This window comes from Hemiscyllium ocellatum, chromosome 3 (genome assembly GCF_020745735.1).
Source record: "Hemiscyllium ocellatum isolate sHemOce1 chromosome 3, sHemOce1.pat.X.cur, whole genome shotgun sequence".
NCBI classification, from domain to species: domain Eukaryota; kingdom Metazoa; phylum Chordata; class Chondrichthyes; order Orectolobiformes; family Hemiscylliidae; genus Hemiscyllium; species Hemiscyllium ocellatum.
Window position 1 is genome coordinate 45,477,752 of NC_083403.1, and position 20,206 is coordinate 45,497,957.

The 20,206-nt window shown below is 37.6% G+C and overlaps 1 protein-coding gene across 2 annotated transcripts in view; it reads right to left on the reverse strand.

Moving 5' to 3' along the window:
- Positions 1-20,206, reverse strand: part of rngtt (RNA guanylyltransferase and 5'-phosphatase) — a 420,807-nt gene that overhangs the window by 54,480 nt on the left and 346,121 nt on the right. For both annotated transcript variants that reach the window (XM_060856948.1, XM_060856941.1), the window contains one exon: positions 13,427-13,493. In XM_060856948.1, the coding sequence (XP_060712931.1) occupies positions 13,427-13,493 (67 nt within the window). The remainder of the gene's footprint in view (positions 1-13,426; positions 13,494-20,206) is intronic.

Below are 20,206 nucleotides of genomic sequence, written 5' to 3' on the forward strand. Positions count from 1 at the left end.
CGACATTCGCAACTCAGAGTCAGATGGTTTTAGTTTCAAGTGCTACCAATATAGATTTGAGTTAAAAAAATGTCTCAATACTGCCCTCAGGTGAAAGCAATGTTGCATTAATATCAGTGGTGTCATTCTGATGAGACATTAATCCAAGATCCCATTTGATCTTTCAAGAACAAGATCCCGTGGCACTATTTGAAGAGCTGAGTGTGTCACTCAACAATTATTACTAAACCAATATCACCCACAGATTTATCTAGTCATCTCTTTCAGTCCCATTTGTGGGAGATTGCTGTGCACAAACTGAGTACATTACAACTTAATGATACTTCAAAAGGGCTTCACAGACCTAAAGTATTTTGGGATATCCTGAAATACACTATTAAAATATATCTGCTCAAGATATATCCAGACAAGGTTGGAACCTTTATATCAGATAATGACCAGACAAAAGATTATCTCCTTACTTACTTCCACCATGACCAGCTTAAGAAAGCTCAGCAGAGAATCAACACAGAAGCCAAATTCTCTTTTTATGAAACAAGGACAGAAATTATTGGCAAAATGAAAGGGCTGGCAGCATCTTTGGGGAGAAAGTGGAGTTAACATTTCGAATCCAGTGACCTGGAGGTTTTTTTTAACCTATAGTCAGAGATGTTTAAATGGCTGTTCTGAGAGCTGTGATGTCAGACTAGCAACACACACAAACTTAGGTTTAAACTCTCTATTAAACTTTGTCTCTGTGCGTTGTTAAAAGAAGGAAAATTCCGTTTGTCTCTCACCCATTCTGAAGTGAACCATTCTGTTCACAGTCTGAAATACCCCTTGGGAGATTTCAATTACAAGTTACAGTGCATTTTCTCCCTTTGAAGCTTTTTTTTACAACTTGTCAAGTGTGACATTCCAGAGTCTCTCTCTCTCTCATATACTCTTTTTCAGAGGCCACTGAATGAACATTTTTCGTCAACTTTTTGCTATATGTCCTTTGTTTAAAACAAAATGTTGGAATTAATGTTCAATGTGTTGCTAGGTGGTCTGAGACATATTATCTGTGGCCATGACAGTTATCAAGCTGCTCACATAGACATCAGTGCATCCCCATGGAGATTTTCCAGAAAGAAATTGCCAGTCAAACCAAAAGCTTATAGCAAAGAACTACAGAAGGATCACTGCAAGTACAAAGCAATCCTCACAGATTGATGAAGCTTACAAATCCCAAGTACAAACTCGATGGTTAACACAAAAAGTAGAACACATAATTGCTGCAACTATTTGCTATGGGCTAAGCTTGACAAAGGGGCAACACAATATTCCTGTGAATTTGAAAAGAAAATGAATCCACAATGGAAGACATGTGGAAGTTATGGAATGCAGCAAGGAAATGGCCAGTTTTCAATCAATTTTGCAAGACATGCGGCAGAAAAGGGCAACAGCAGAGACAGTTCACTAGAGCAAAGGCAGATATAATTATAAACAGCCATGCACCGACACAAACAAACCAGACATAAAGAATACCTTTAAGCTACTCTAAAGGCCATCTAGTATCCCAACAGAGGCATTTACAAGAAATAATTGACAAACTATAATCCATGACTTACAAAATAAGACAAAGTAGTGGTGAATACGTTTCACATTGTCAATCTCATGAAAGAAAAATTAATGCCATCACACTGACTGAAATGGTTGCAAAAGCTCAAATATCTGTCCTCAGAAAACTGGTGACTGTATGTTATTGGCTAAAATTGACACAGGTGCAAGTATTAATATGCTATACCTGTGAGTTCTAAAAACTAAACACTTTCCTACAGACACGGGAAGCCATGACAAAATTTATGCATGTAAGACTTTCAGTACATGTTGGCTTACCAATTCTGTTTGCAGGAGTGCAAGTACAATGTATCTCTCTGGACCATTGTTCTCTCTTTGTATCTCTCTGTAAATGTTCTACTCAACACAGACATGGCTGGACCAACAACTGCAGGTATACGAGCATACTGTGACTATGGAATCATTCAGACATCAGAGACAGTAAGTCAATGCACCTACTTGAGAAGGTGCAAAACTTGACCTTTCTTGGGAAATAAGGCAGGGCAGGTGACTGAGGTGTCAGTGGGGGAGCACTTTGGGGCCAGCGAACATAATTCCATTAGTTTTAAAATAGTCATGTAAAAGGATAGACCAGATCGAAAAGCTGAAGTTCTAAATTGGAGGAAGGCCAATTTTGACAGTATTAGGTTAGAACTTTCAAAAGCTGATTGGGTGCAGATATAAAGGGCAGGTAAAGGGACGGCTGGAAAATGGGAAGCCTTCCGAAATGAGATAACAAGAGTCCAGAGAAAGTATATTCCTGTGAGGATGAAAGGAAATGCTGGTAGGTACAGGGAATGTTGGATGACTAAAGAAACTGCGGGTTTTGTTAAGAAAATGAAGGAAGCATATGTAAGGTATAGACAGGATAGATCGAGTGAATTCTTAGAAGAGTATAAAGGAAGTAGGAGTGTACTTAAGAGAGAAATCAGGAGGGCAAAAAGGGGACATGAGATAGCTTTGGCAACTGTTTCTTGCCATTCATACATACTCGTTTTTTAATCCTTTGTTAATGAACGTGGTGCCTTTCAAAATCCCATAAAATTCAACTCATTATTGGCTATTTGATGGATATATTCCCAGTCCACAAACTACAGTTTCTACAAGTAAGTGTTGATTACACAGAACCCACAGTTGTTCTGTTCTTCTTTCAGTGTACACTGACCAACACTTCACCATCTGCTGAGGATCTCTCATTTCTCATTGCCAAAACCAACACACCTATCCTAGAAATGTTTGTCCGCTTACAATTTCTACCAAACAAAGAAGGAATATTACTTAAAGATTTCTAATACAATGCATAATCTTTAATCTTAGTACACAGAAATGAAAAGAGATACTTTCAATTCTCTAAAGTAGTCATTTTGCATTCACTACCTCCAAAGTATTAAATTTAAAATCTACAAATATCCTCATCCACAATTAACAATGTCACAGAAAATCTATTTATTTAAGCAGCATTTAACAGTACAATAGAAGCATGCAAGGCAAAATTAATACAGACCTAGCAATATCACAGAACCTTCCCCAGCCCATTTCACTGAATATAAATGGTATTCTATTTTTTTGAGTAGATTCATACCTAAACCACTCTTGTTAATTTTCTTCTTTTATCATTTACCAGAGTTCTAGAGGAAACGTAATCATAATTTTCAACAGTTTATAACATTTGGTGAGGGTTGGTGCTGTTGAAATTTAGCAAATTCATTCAGCCAATAATATTGGAAAAGCTGCACTGTAGAAACTGAGTTTCACATTCTTCTGTAGAGTGATGCTATGGATGAGAACATTGGTCTTTCTCCCAAGTTTGAATGATCAGAATTTTTGATTTTAACTCTCATTTCTCGGATATTATTTTAAGACTCTACAGTAAAATGGGCACAGGCAATTTCATGCCATAATCTAACTTTGTAAGTTCACATAAGTGTTAGGTCTACGGTTCTGAAGAAACAACAACGGAATGAAACTAATGGATAGTTTTTTTCCCTCCCCAAAAAATTAGCGCAGATAAAATAGGTTGAATATCATCTTGCTGCGATATATAATTCCGTGAAAACAAACCATTGGTTTGACATGAATTTGAGCAATCCAAGTCACAGCTCCTATAGGAACAGATGGTGTGGTGAAAAGAAAACTTATATTTACATAACTCTTTCATATTAACCGGATGCTGCAAGACACTTTACAATCAATTAGTTTCCTCTGTGCAGTTACTGTGTCGAAGGCAAACACAGCAGCCAATTTGCATTAAAAAAATCTCAAAAACAATAAATGAATGATGACCATCAAATCTGTTCGTGGTGGTATTGGTTGAGGAATACATTTTTACCAGAATCCTGCTGCGTTCTTTGAAGAGTGCCACAAGGTCTGAACAGGGCTACACTGTTTCTGGAGTGATCCATTTAAGTGATACTATAAAGCCATCTCTCATCCCTTAATTGACTGAACAACTGGATTGATTCTAAAATCCTCAGTGAAGTGCTACAAAGTTCAGACATCATTTGATCCTAATCTTAAGGATGCTTAGTGCAATCAGTGAATGCAAAATGGAATTAATCAGGTGAACAACATTTTTTTTATATTCATGAGGTTAAAGGAATCAATCAAATGCTATAACCACATATAAGTTGAATTAAATCAGTTTACTTTCATATTGCAATCTTGAATTTTTAGAAAGCAACTCTAGACACATGGAAACACATACTGGAGCCCTATACCATATTCATAACAAACACTAATTCTATCTTTGTTCAGATTTTTAAAGTAAAAAGGAAATGACTTTCTCTCCAGGCTAATACCATCTGTAACACAGAACATAGCAGTTCAACAATTTACTCGATGACTCACTCATTTCATGGCGAAATATGGAACTCAATAAATTGGGAAAATTAAAACTCACTGACACTACATATCAGTGCTCTCAAGTGCTGCATCTCTGTTGTGAAAACAAATTTTTACAAATTATGGCTAAATCCAGTTTAAAATGAGGAAAATTCAGTGAAGGGTTCAATATTGAGGTCACATGACAGCACATACGGATGTCTGAAATATGGGAACAGTTTCTAGATCATCCAATATTGAAAGTAGCCAAGACCTAAATTCAAACAAAATTCCAAATTATGAGTTTACAAGCTAATAATGTGATTGATTGATGGCTTTAATTGCAAAACATATCACTATTTCTCAGCCTTTAAAGGGAAAATTTCCATTTGTAGACTTTACCATTAATTGCCTCAGAGCCGTAATTTGCCCCTACATTGCGTGATAAAGTGTTTGTCTTAAGAGCAAAACACATTGCAATGCCTTGTAGTTGTGAATCGTAATATATAAAAGTAAGTTGTTAATTTGAAATCTTAGTGCAATGATACAATTACTGTAGTTTCTTGCAGTTCTAACTTCATTTTAAAATAAGCGCGCTCCTTTCATATTTTACCAAATAAATTTACAATTATTAAACTCAAATTTTCAAGTTAGAGCTTTAATAAAAACTACACAAACTATTCAGAGTAAAGGTGTGCAATGGGTCAGCCAGTCTTCAAAGGAATGGAAATTAGACAAAGTTATCATTTTGTTTGAGAACTACAAGTGTGAGTAAAATTTCCCACTTCCTCATTCGTAATAAATTATTTAGAGAAAGAGTACTAACCTCCTCAAATAGTTTCTAAAACGTTTACATATTGTAGTGGATTTTTCAATCTTTTAAGAAAAAATAATAAACTGGCTTAAAATGAGAAGTTTGTTGTTTGGTACTTTTCATACTATATCTTGCTAAAATGGAAACTGTAAAACTCCCTTTGGAGATTCCAACAAATTGTTTTCTCACTCAAGAATCCAGCACAAAATTATGAAGCTTTGCATGATTTTAGCAAAAACTATACATGGTTTGATTACGGGAATCAAAAAGAGTTCAGCATAAATGAGAATGTGACTTTTGCTTGACACATGCTAATGGATCTATGCATTACTGGCAATTTCTGTGTTATTTCTGAGTTCTAGCATTTACAGTTTATTTCTGTTCATTAGGCATTGCTCCAGTCCCATTCAAGTTTCACTTGCAAAAATGTGGAAAAATCGGCCACATCATTTCCCATGGTAATTCACTGCAGAACAGGTGCAATAGTGCTTTTCTCTAGTGCTTTGTTGTTTGTAACCTGGGTCCAAGTTAATTAACTATAAAATTCAATGTTAATTAAATATCACAGCATGGTCACCCAAGTGAAATTTAGAGCAATGACTGGGGTTTACCTTGAAATAACTGATTATATTTTCCCTACTGGTTTCAGAATGCTATTTCAAAAGTACAATCTTTCTCCTCCAGTTGTATGTTCAAAATGAGTTTTAACTATGAAGGCGCTACATAAATTTTGAAAGGATACAAAATTTGCATGTGATCATGTTAGCACAATGGTCATGGGTGATGAGATAGATGTTAACTGGTGTCAGATTAGCTTCACGTTCAATTAAATGTTAAACTATTCAGAATTACATGGTATACAAAATGAAGAAACAGGTTATTTGCTTTAAACATTTGTGGTCCTCACAAGCTTCCTGACATCTTTCCTCACCTAACTCTAACATCACAAACATTATTCTGCCACTTCTACAAACAGTAAAGGCAACACCTCCTCCACAATAATCCTCAACATCGGTACCCCACAAGGCTGCATACTTAGCTGCTTACTATACTCCTTATACACTCGTGACTGTGTGGCCAAATTCTGCTCTAACTCCGTTTACACAATTGCTGATGACATCACCACAATAACAAAACATAGTTCTCTGTATCTGTAAGACTATATTCTGCATTTTGTGCTATTACCCTGATGTACTTATGTAAAGTATGATTTGTCTGTATAGAACACAAAACAATACTTTCTTCTGAATTCTCCATTTAATTTCTTGGTGACCATCTTACATTGATTTACTCTAGTTTTGCTTTACCCAAGACTAGAAAGTTTCTCCAAACCTATTCTATGAACATACAGAATAGAAACTGGAATAAGTCATTCAGATCCTAGAGCCGGTCCTCCTGTCAATAAGATAATGGTCTTATCTGATTATTCAACTTTTCTGTCTACCCCCAATAACCTATCACATCTTTGTTTATCAAGAAGCTATCTATTGCTGCCTCAAAAATATTCGAAGACTCTGCTTCAACTGCCTTTTGTGGAAGAGAGTTCTGAAGACTCTCAACCCTCTGTGAGAAGACAAATTCATCACAACCTTTCATTAGTTTCAAGATCTCAATTAGATCAACCTTCATCAATTCTTTTCAATGGACACAGACTGCTTTCCAAGCTTACAAAATATTAAAAAAGTGAATAAATATGCAATCATTTTACCATTGGGTTTAAGATTTTAAAAACTATATTAAAAATTAATATTCTAATTGATAAACAGATCAAGTAGTAAGAATCTATCAAAAAAAGCAAGATCCTAATTTCTGTCTCTTTACTGGTACTAAATTAATGTTAGATAGCTAAGTAATAAGCAATATCGAAGCTGGCAGTAGCATCCTCAGTTCAGGGAGGGAAAAGTGTAGCTACTGTCCCACTTTTGGCAATAGATTTGCATTTTTGTGAGAAAACATAAAGCCAGAGCTACTGCTTCACTGTAATAATTGAAAACTTGTCAAGGGTAATTATTTTAGCTCGTATCTGAAGAATGCAAAAGTATTCAAAGATCATTAAACAATTTTAGTTAGGACTGATGCTTTCTTCTAACATTATTTCAAGATAACACCTACTATTGTCTTTTGAAATTGAACAGCATATACAAGTCAGAAAGCAGATTTTTGTAGACCATCATGGTTGCAAACTATTAATCTTCAATGAGCTGTGATGCTGAGTGTCAGGATGTGTCCTTTCCAGAGTTACAAAACAGACCATTATGCATCATATTCAATTTAGTCTTGCAGACTTATCATGATATCTGATTTAAATCCAGTACTTACCCTTCATGTAACTCCTTAATCACTGCCATACTGTTCATGTCTGATTGTTGATGCTGATTACTAAAACCTCTGTAGTCACTTAACACTGTTTTATTGACAGGATTGAGTTCATCACATGGGTCATGACAAATTTGCCAGTTTTCTTACATTTCTTACTTGAACCATTAGTTAGCCAGCCAGTCGCTCAAATATTGACACGCCCCTCTAGGTCACCATTCATGTTTATATTTCTTTGGCATATATCATTATAATATTTTATCACTGTGCTTTTCCCTTGCTCAAATCTTAATTATCTTTCTGGTTTCAACATATATTTTTCCTGACAGCCACGATTCCAGTTTATGTATCTTGTATGCTTCATTATAGAGCCTAATTGCGAGGAATTATGGAGCTTGGATGCTCTGTGTCATTGAACTGTGAACATACACAATTATAATTTTTTCAAACACTTTCATTTGTGAAAGAAAGAAAAAACTGCACTTACATTACACTTTTCATGATCAGATATCTCAAAGTGATGCAAAGCCAACTATGTAATTTCAACATATTAAAACAAAGTGCACTGTGAACTTTCATAAACAGAAATGTGGTAATGAGAAGACAGTTTGTTTTCTGTGATATTGATTGAGAAATAAATATTGATCAGAACACCAAGATCATTGATCAGAACACACCACCTTGACTTTTAAGTAATGCCAAAGAATATTTTACATCCACCTGAAAAGAAGGATGAGACTGTCGTCTAATGTCTTAGATGGAAAATATCTCCAATAGTGCAGTGCTCCTTAAGGACTGTACTAGTGTCAGCCTCGCTTTTTATACTCAAGCTCTGTACTTGGACATTATTGGGGAACTAGGAAAGTCAAACATGGGAATGTCATGTCTGACATTGCAACATTTAATATGTAAACATTATGTATTAACAACATGATATTTTAATATGATTTTTAAACTGTCATTAATAATGGCAGTTGGCAGCATGGTGGCTCAGTGGTTAGTACTGCTGCCTCACAGCACCAGGGTTCCAGGTTCAATTCCAGCCTTGGGTGACTTGTCTGTGTGGCATTTGCACATTCTCCCAGTGTCTGCGTGGGTTTCTTCCGGGTGCTCCGGTTTCCTCCCACAGTCCAAAGATGTGCAGGTCAGGTGAATTGACCTTCTAAATTGCCCATAGTGTTAAGTGCATTGTTCAGAGGGAAATAGGTATGGATGGGTGACTCTTCAGAGAGTCGGCGTGGAGTTGTTGGGCCGAAGGGTCTGTTTCAACACTGTAGGGAATCTAATCTAATGAAGGCAGGAAAAAGTAGAGAGGGGCTTGGGAATGTTCCCAGTTAGCCAGAAAACAGAAACTTGTAATGGCACTTGATCCACCCAAAGGTTTAAGGAATCCTATTAAATCAGCACCATTATATAATAACTTACACTTGCATGTTTTAACAGAGATACAATATTTTTCATGTTTTAAAAGAAGTAAAATCTCTTTCATATCAAAATAGGATATTGCTACCACAAACTATAAGCAATTGAGGAACAGATACAGTCAGCTGGTTAAACTGTCTGTGTTACAACACAAGTGGTATTTTCCATTAACAGGATGCTGCCAATACGCAAAAAAGATGCTGTGACTACCAAATGAAATGGGCTGTATGAATTTTAGTGGCAAAATGACGTGACACGAGTGGGCTCTACGTTCCAATAACTGAAACACTGCATCAAACATCACATCCCTTTGGCTATTTACAATAAGCAGAATACTGTTCATACTCAATCATCCTGTGTTTGCAAAACTCAAAACATGATGTCTATCACCGGCTGAACTTTCCCAACTGGACTGCATTTGATGAACAATCAAGGATACCATGAATTACATTAACAACTAACACAAGATTATCAGTTAGGCATGTAATATGGTTTACTTACATTTCGCAGATGCAATACACATTCATACACAGTGATCTGTCCTCTCCAAGTAAAAATGCCCAGACGCATTCTTCATAGCAATACCTCAATTAATCAGAGTTGATTTGCCAACAATCAACAACCTTTTCTCCTGCAATACAAGTCTTTTCTCCCTTTCAAAGTTGACATTCTTGCATCAGGCCTGATGTCTGCAACTCAAAAAGCTTCAACAACATGTCTCTTTGTTGAACTTTACTTAATTCATATGGGAGTTTAGTGCTGAAATATCTAGTTCACAGATAAGTTCAATAAAATGAAGTATAAGAAAAGAGGTTCACTTTTCCTAATGAGTCCTGTGTTAACACACAGAGCAATGTAGCAATATATACAAAATGATGCTTGGGTCTATTTGAAAAATACTGGCTTCATTAATGAGTCCTTCATCTTGCCAACACATTAACCAGTGATCTTCCCACTCAACAGAAAAGCAGTCTCATCAAGGTTTCAGTCATTGTTTGAACACAATCCCACAATAGATACACTTTGGTGTAGCTTTCACGTACCTTATCATGCCCATGTCTTCTCCATCTGCTGGACTGTCCTAGTATCCCTTCTATATCTGACTGAACCTTGCTCCCAATTTTACATCTACTGTGTGCCCCATTCCACTGCTAAATTCAGTATTGCTTAATAAGACCTTATTAATAGTTTTACTGTCAATAGTTTTGGGATATAATGACCACTATATAACAGAATTTTGTATTCAGTTTGCATGTGATCTGGTTAATTCTGAAACTGAGATCCTAAATCTGAAGAAAGGAAATTAGGAAAACATGACGGACAAGCTGACTATGTAGACATACATTTCTCCAAGGTATAAGGAAGAAATAAATTAACTGTGGTTAATGAAGAAGTTGAATTAGATCAAAAGGATCTCAATGTCATAAACAGTGGTAAGCATGGGGATTGAGAGAAAGTTCAGCAGGTAATAAGGAAGGAAACAGAATTCCGATAGGAACGAGACCAGAACTGCACACAATATTCCAGAACTGGCCTAACCAATGTCCTGTACAGCCGCAACATAACTTCCCAACTCCTGTACTCAATACTCTGACCGATAAAGGAAAGCATACCAAACATCTTCTTCACTATCCTATCTACCTGTGGCTCCACTTTCAAGGGACTATGAACCTGCACTCCGAGGTCTCTTTGTTCAGCAACACTCCCTAGGACCTTACCATTAAGTGTATAAGTTCTGCTAAGATTTGCCTTCCCAAAATGCAGCACCTCATATGTATCTAAATTAAACCCCATCTGCCACTCTTTAGCCCATTGGCCCATCTGATCAAGATCCCATTGTACTCTGAGGTAGACTGCTTAGCTGTCCAATACACCTCTAATTTTGGTGTTATCTACAAACTTACTAACTATACTTCCTATGTTCACATCCAAACCATTTATATAAATGATGAAAAGTAGTGGATCCAACACCGATACTTGTTATATTCCACTGGTCACAAGCCTCCAGTCTGAAAAACAACCTTCCACCACCATCCTCTCTGTCTTCTACCTTCGAGCCAGTTCTGCAGCCAAATGGCTAGTTCTCTCTGTATTCCAAGAGATCTAACCTTGCTCACCAGTATCCCCTGGGGAATCTTGCTGAACACCTTACTGACATCCATTTGATCATGTCCACTGCTCTGCCCTCATCAATCCTCTTTGTTACATCTACAAAAAATTCAATCAAGTTTGTGACATGATATCCCATGCACAAAGCCATGTTGACTCTCCCTAATCAGTCCTTGCCTTTCCAAATGCATGTAAATCCTTTCCATCAGGATTCCCTCCAACTACTTGCCCATCACTGACGTCAAGTTCACTGGTCTATAGTTCCCTGGCTTGTCCTTACCACCTTTCTTGATTAGTGCTAACACATTAGCCAACCTCCAGTTTTCCAGCACCTCACTGTGACTATCGATGATACAAATATCTCAGCAAGGATCCCTGCAATCACTTCCTGAGCTTCCCAGAGTTCTAGGGTACACCTGATCAGGTCCTGGGGTTTTATCCACCTTTATGCGGTTAAGACATATTGCAAGGAATTTCTTTTCTCAGTGTCAATGAATCTGTAGCATTCCTAACTGCAAAGGGCTGTAGAGGCTGGTTCATTAAGTACATTAAAAATGTGTCTATCACAGGCTTGAATCAGTTAGGGAGTCTAGGATTATGGGGAAAAAGCAGGAATATGGAGTTGAGGATTATTCAATCATCCATGATCGCACTGAATAGTGGGACAGACTCAATGGTTTACTTCTACTCTACATCTTACAGCTTTTTGAGGAGGCTGCCAGGAGGCTTTAAGAGAACTTAGATAGGTGTAATACTGCAGATAGAGTTTAATGTGAATAAGCGTGAGGTTTTGCATTTTGGTAAGGCAAACCAGGGCAGAACTTACACAGTTAATGGTAAGGGTCTGAAGAGTGTTGCTGTATAGAAACCAAGACATGCAGGTGTACAGTTCCTTGAAAGTGGAGTTGCAGGTAGACAGAATAGTGAAGGTGGTGTTTGGCACACTTGCTTTCATTGGTCATTTAGTATAGGAGTTGGGTAAGATGTGGTGGCTGTACAGAACATTAGTGAGGCTGCTTTTAGAATATTACATTCATTTCTGGTCTTCCTACTACAGAAAAGATGTTGTTCAACTTGAAAGGATTCAGAAAAGATTTATAAAGATGTTGCCAGGGTTGGAGGGTTTGAGCTACAGGAAGAAGCTGAATAGGCTGGGGCTTTTCCCCCCTGTGGTGTCAGAGGTTGAGGGATGACTTTATAGAGGTATATAAAACCACGAGGGGCAGGGAAAAGATGATAGCCAAGGTTTTTTTTCCCAGGGTAGGGAAATCCAAAACTAGAAGGCACAGGTTTAAGGTGAGAGGTGAAAGATTTAAAAGGAAGCTGAGGGGCAAGTTTTTCATGCAGAGGGTGATTCATGTATGAAATGAACTGCCAGAGGAAGTGGTGGAGGCTGGTACAATTACAACATTTAAAAGTTATCTGTGTGGGTACATGAATAGAAAAGATTTTGACGGATATGGGCCAAGTGCTGGTAAATGGGACTAGGTCAGTTTAGGATATCTGGATGGCACGGACAAGTTGGACCAAAGGATTTGTTTTCACGCTGTGTAACTCGATGCGTTTATAAGTGTGAAGTTATTTAGTTTGATATAAGACAGAAAGGAAGAATATTTCTTAAATGGTGAGAAGTTGGGAAGTGTGGATATCCAAAGTGACCTGGATGTCTTTGTTGATGAGTCGCTAAAAGTTAGCACACAACAACAGTAAGCACGCAGGAAATCAAACAGTATGTTGGCTTTCAATGCAAGGGGATTGAGTGCAAGAGTAAACATTTCTCGATGGCGTTATATATAGCCTCTTGAGATCTCACACACGGTAGTTTGGTCCTTGTATATAAGGTAGGAAATACTTGCCATGACGGGAAGTGCAACAGAGATTCACCAGATTAATTACTGGGATGTGGGATTGTCTGATGAGGAGATATTGAGGAGAGAGACTGGGTCTGTATTCCTTAAATTTTTGAAGAATGAGGAGTGAACTAACAATAGTTTTACAGGGTGTGACAAGGTGGATTTAGAAAGGATGGTTCTCCCAGTTCAAGGGTTAAAACTGGGACATGACCTTAAGATAAGGGGTAGATTATTTAAGACCAATGTGAGGAGGAACTTGTCACAACTGGAATGTTTCAGTATGGACCACAACATCTTCATAAACAATGACGTTTGTTTAAGGTCATCTTATGAAATTCTTTTGTTTAGTATCTGGACAAAGATCCTTTCATGATTAATGTGAAATGTCACTCTACTTTGGGTTCAATTTACTCCACATGAATTTCAATCGGATAATGCAAGCTTGTGGAATTTCATACATCATTATAATCAGTAGACAAAAAAATTTCAAACAACTTCTTTAATCACTTACCTTCATCTGTGCAAAAGGACGTTCATAATTGCCAACATATAGTAGTCCAACAGTCTGAGTCAGTAAGCTGTAGAAAAGAAAAATATACACATTCATTTCAAATAACAGGACATTGGAATCTGTATGCGTAAAAGACACAAACTGCTAGCAATCCCACCAACTCATGGCTAAACCAATATCAGATGTGGGTAGAAAAAGTGCAACACAACCCTGTGTTTTAAAGATAGAGACAGAATTACCCAAGCATCAACGTCAATGGAAGATCAATTGTAGATCCTAGCCTTTCCATTTGTAGATAAACTGTCCTTTGTGCAGAAACCTGATGTTGACAAAGGGCCTTGAAAAATTCAGAGCACTCTAACACTTAGATATGAAAAGTGCCTTTCATCAATCTTTCAGGAGTTAATGCAGTGATTTAACCAATCGATTTCAGCAAGCGTGCAGGATTTAAACAGAACTGAGGTGAGCAACTGCGGTGAGAAATAAAAATGAACTGGTTTCTTAGGATCTCTCAAAAATACTGACAAATGATTAGTTAAATTTGAAATTTAGATACTGCTGTTTTTGTAAGCAAACCTAACAGCAAATTTGGGATATAACAAGATTTCATAAAGAGAAGCTTAGATAAATGGCCAGTAAAGTAAAACAAAGAACTACAGGTGCTGGAACCCGGAAACAAAAAGAGAAAGTGGTGGGGAAACTCAGCAGGTCTGGCAACATCTGTATACACAGTGAAACAAAGTTACCATTTCAACTCCAGTGATCCTTTGGAACTCATGATGTTCACTGTTTTGGTCACAACAGATGTTGCCAGACCAGTCAAGTGCCTCCAGCACTTTCTGTTTTTGCTTCAGTTAAAAAAAAACAGCTTGAGTTTGCTAGTAATGGCTGAGGGACAAATGCTGTTCATAGCACACTGTTCTCTGGTCATTTTGGAATTGTGCCATGGGTTCTTTCACATCTATCCAGATGGAACACAACTGATCTAATGGAAGCAAGCCAGATTGACTCAGAACTTTATAACCAGATGTTTACTAAGTTTTCTCTTTGATTACTGCTGACTGAAGCATTTTATTTATTTGTGAAATATGTTCTTTATCAATTTGGTCATATCTAGTGTCATTATACCTCAGTCGGTGGCACTCCTGTGCTACCAACTATTTGCATCAGCAAAAATCCATAAAAACTAATAAAAGACCAATTAATTTGTTTAAGCAATGCTGTGTAACAGATACATGCTATCCAAGATAAAAGGAGAGCATCCTACGTCACTCTTAACAATCTTTCATACCTCTATGTGAGTACAAACTTACAGACAAAGTCTCATTCAAATTAGATACTATTAAATACATAGTTAAACTTCTGGTTAACGATCAAAGTAGCCTCTCACACACCTAAAAACACCAGCACTAGCCATTTAACCCTGCAGACCCTGACCTGAACACACCCCCACTCCACCCCACCAGCATCCACTGCTGTCAGACGCAATCTGACATCAAGGTCCCTCAAATTCTCTTCCTAGGGTGCTCCAATTAAACCTTGCCTTGTTAGTCCTTTCAAAATGTATGACTTCACACTTTTCATGACTAATTCCATTTGCCATTTCTTAGCTTATCTGACCAGCCCATCTATATCATCCTGTAGTTTATGACTTTCTTCCTCACTTTTTAGCACAACACTAATTTTCATATTATTTGCAAACATATTGATTATACCTTGTACATTCACATCGAGATCATTAATGCATATATCCAACAGAACCAGCACTGGACTCTGTTATATCACTGGATGCAGGGTGTCAACCACGAAAACACCCTTTCGGCCATCATCCTCTGCTTTCTGTGACCAAGCCAATTGGATCTAATTCACCAAATTGCCCAGGTTTCCATAGGCTCTTCCCAGTCTTCTATGTGAGACCTTGTTAAAAGCCTCACTGAAGTCCACTCAGACCCACATGAACTGCACAACTCTTATCTACACACCTAGTCATCTCAAGAAATTCAATAAAATTTGTTAGCCATTTTTTCCCACAAAAAGCCATTCATTGGTTAATTTTTGGCTTTCCAAGTGGAGATTATTTCTGTCCTTTAGAAATTATTTCAGTTATTTCTATACCCGCTATGGATCAACGTATTTCTGGGTTTACAGCAGCTATCAAAGTGGCTGTCAGGATCTTTAAATTTCAGAATACAGCAGCTGACTGCTGCGAAAGGGGGCGTGATTTGCATTGCTCTGATGGTTCTATGCTGTGAAAGAACTGTTAGAATGGAAGTATACCTCCAAATTTTTGTGAGAGCCTTTAGTGGAATCTTCTCTCACAAATGGAGAGATCCCTTCTTTCTACCTTTGTAAAATCCAGACCATGGCATCCAATTTCTGAATGGCAAGATCCTAAAAAAAAATTCCACCTAATGCTGAAGTAAATAAGCTGAATATGCATCTATTGCAAATGCTGCTTTGTCATAAGTTTATTCCTTCAGCTGAGATATTTTCATGATCTGCTGCATCATCAGCTGGATGTTGAAAAACCTATAATAGTACCATCAACAAAAAGTGCTCTTGGCGTCCTGACCAACATTCTCCTTCAAAATACAAATGAACTGGGCATTTACATTCTTGCCTACCATGATTCCCACACTCCTACAATGTTGATGCCTTCATGTCTCACAGTCATAAAATTACAGATTCAAGTCTCATTTCAAGACTTAAACATGTAAATTAGGCAGACACTTCAATGCAGCATTGAATTTACATTTGACAATATGGAATTGTCAACCTTCAGAATAGATGCTGAACCTGGTCCCATCAGTCTACTGATGTTGTCATGAAAAATGTCTTTGACAACACTTAACTGGTACTCAACACTATCAAGTGTTGAACTGTGCATTGATAGAATCATAGAGTCCGCACTAACCATCTGAAGAGCATCCCACCCAGACCCACCTCCTTAACCTAGCTCTGTAATCCTACATTTCCCATGGCTAATCCATTTCGACTGTACACTATGAACAATTTAGCATCGCCAAACCATCTAACCTGCACATGTTTGGACTTGGGAGGAAACAGATGCAGACATGGGGAGAATGTGCAAACTCCACATAGTCACCAGAAGATGGAATCAAACCTGGGTCCCTGGTGCTGTGAAGCAGCAGTGATGACTACTGTGCCACCATGCACCTTCTCCCCGTTGCTTTGTGCATGAATTAGTTGATCCATTTCCTGTATAACTTCTGTAATAACCCAAATAATAAACCAATTTAATGCAACACTTTTTGGGTCATGAATACAATGTGAAAGGCATCATTAATAAGTATTTGCACCTCAAAAGTAATTAATCATCTCTAAAACATTGTGGGAAGCTCTGAGACCTCACCACTATTGCCAATTTGTCTTCCTGTTTGCCCAACATCTACTAATGGACGAAAAGAAATTTTCCCGGTTAATAAGGTGACCTGATCTGTTCCCCAATCTCTGAATCCATCCCTCTCCTCAGCTGATTACAGGATGTACCAAAATGATTGTCACCATGGCATTCAATATGACCCTGAACTGAGGTTATGACCCCAATACCTCTCAATCACCAAGGCTACATTATCTTACCAACATAAGATTGCTCCGCTCCACCTTAACCTCAGCTCACATGCTGTTGTTTTTCCACTTCTGAACTATAGTATTGTAGCCCCAAGCGAGCCTCCTCTTCTCAGCTGCCTGGGACCTAGGCTCTGGCCTTCCCTCCCCTCTCCTCTCCTCTTCATATTTTAAGATGTTCCTTAAAACCTATTTCAATCTTTTGCTAACTTGTCTGAATAGTTATTAAATACTCAGTACCAAAATTTATTTGTAAACATTTCCATGAAGCATTTTGTGATTCTTTGCAACATTAAAAGCATGACACAAATGCAAGTTGTTGCTGAGACATCGGGTAAAACAAGAGGTGGTGAATATTTATTTGATGAAAATAAAACAATTGCGGGCTGACAGAACAAGTCTTTTCAGAATCCTGTCAGGAATCGTTGTTTTTACTTTATAAATATTCAATATTTAAAACTGACAGTATTTTCATATTTTCTTCCAACTATGAGTAATTCAGACATGAAATCTGCATTCTCAAATCTTCAAAGTGGGAAAGAAAATTTGGGTAGCATAGGGAACCACAGCTTGTCATACAAATGAGGATGGTTTCATTTTTTTTTTGTACTTTATCAATTTGGCAAAGGATATCAAAATACATTAAATGATCAAGCAACATGTCACAGCTTCATCAAAACTCTTGGCAGCAAAGGTTTAGTTCACAAATATGACCAAAGAACTGTTATTTCAAAAATACATAATTAAGGAAATGCATCTGCTGGAACTGCCATTTTTCTCATTTTTTTAACTAGCAATACAGTAGGTCAGCATTTCTTTCCCATCCCTAACTGCTCTGGAAATATGCTGGTGGGCTAATTGAGGCACATTCCTTTTTTAAGCAAGCAAGGTTAGACAAATGCAGCAAAGTTCTGCTGCCCAGCATCCTACCAAAAAAGCCAGGAACAAATAAATCAGAGTGACAGTCAGGTCTGAAACATGCTTTCTATCAGGATGGTTTCTTCAGTTCCATTTTCTTCAGTGAACTTTTTCCATCCAATTTTTCTTAAAATATTAGTGGTGGATGACATGATTCTCTTTAGAAGATGAGCAATGATTCTGTCCATTCTATGGGTGGACAAAGTTAAAAATCACACAACACTAGGTTATAGTCCAATGGGTTTATTTGGAAATACAAGCTTTTGGAGTGCAGGCCCTTCGTCAGGTAACTAATGGGGCTAAAATTTGTTCAAAAAGCACACAGTCTGCAGTCGGGCCATGTGACATTTTATAAATTCCTATTTTGGAAATAGAACCAGTCTGACTCAAGTTTTGAACACAGACCAACTCTAACCTCATAACTTTAATGCATTGTCTGAGCTGAGATGGTACCTTTTTTTAAATAAAACCTTAAGTATCTTGGGAATGTGTCTTAAAAGTAGTTCCAGGATTTACATATCGATTAAACAAAATCTGCAACCCATTCTAAGTGATGAAAGACTTAACAGCAATCCACGTTTGTCCAACACATTGCATCAGTTGTGCGACACTTTGATATGTTACCAATAAATTCTGTGTCCAATGATCCTGCCTCACTAGCTACCTGATGAAGGAGCTGAACTCCAAATGCTTGTACTTCCAAATAAACCTGTTGGACTATAACTTGGAGTTTTGTGATTTTTAAGTTTATCACAATGTTGACACTATTCTTCCTCTTCTGACAAAATTAGCACGCGACCTATTTCAGCCACAAGTCAATGTCATATCTAAACCACACAATATAAAAAAAGTTGATACACGCATCACTTTTACCTCAATATGAACAACATTTTAAACTGGTGGAGCAAAGAGCACAGAGTGGTTGGCAAGTGGACTCTGAATAGTAGAAGGATGGTCCAGGTGATTTATCCACCTTCAGGCCATTCAGTTTTTTTCACACCTTCTCCTTAGTGATGGCCACCATACTCAGCTCTGGCCCTCACTCCCTTGAATTTTTGGGATATTACTTGTGTCTTCCACCATGAAGACTGATGTGAAGTAGTTATTCAGCTCCTCTGTCATTTCTTTGTTCCTCACTACTATCTCTCCAGTATCATTTTCCAGTGGCCCAATGTCCACTGTTGCCTCTCTTTTGCCCTTTCAATATCTCAAGAAACTTCCAGTCTTCCTTAATATTACTGACTAGCTTAGCTTAATCTTCTCCCTCCTTATTTCTTATTTTGTTGCCTTTTGTTGGTTCTTGTAAGCTTCTTAATCATCTGGTTCCCCACTGTTATTCGCCACATTACCTGCCTTCTCTTTTGCTTTTATGCTACCCCTGATTTCCTTAGTCAGCCATGGTTGTCTCATTTTCCCTGTAACATGCTTCTTTTTCCTTGGGATGAATCCTTGCCGAGTTTCTTGAATTACTCCCAGAAACTCCTGCTATTGCTGTTCCACTGTCTTTCCTGCTAGGTTCATTTCCCAGTCAAGCTGCCCAGCTCCTTCTCCATCCTTTGTAGTTGCCTTTATTCAGCTTTAATATCATTACCTCAGATTCTTATCTTCTCCCTCTCAAATTGCAGAGTAAATTCAATCATGTTATCATAACTGTCTCCTAAGGATTCCTTCACCTTAAGCTCCGTTGTCAAGTCTGCCTCATTGCACAACACTAAATTCAGTATTGTCTGTTCCCTAGTGGGCTCCACCACAAGCTGCTCCAAAAGGCCACCTCATAGACATTTCACAAATTCCTTTTCTTGTAATCCACTATCAACCTGATTTTCCCAGTCCACTTGCAAATTGATATCCCCTATGATCACTGTAACTTTTCCTTTCCTACACATCTTTTTTATTTGCTGTTTATCTTGTGACCCTAGCTCCTGACTACTATTTGGAAGCCTGTACTTAACTCCAACTATGATTTTTCTTAACCTTTACAGTTCTTAAATTCTACCCATACAGATTCTACACCATCTGACCCTACTTCATTTATTACTATTGATTTAATTCCATTTCTTACTAATAAGGCAACCCTAACCTCTCTGCTCACCTGCCTATCTTTTTGATAGGATGTATAACCTTGACTGTTTAGCTCCCACTCCTGATCCACTTGCAGCCACATCTCAGTGATGCCCGCCACATCATACCTGCCAATTTTTTATCCATGCCACAAGTTCATTTACCTTATTCTGATATTAATATTTTCTATTTTCTGTTTATTCCCCATTATTA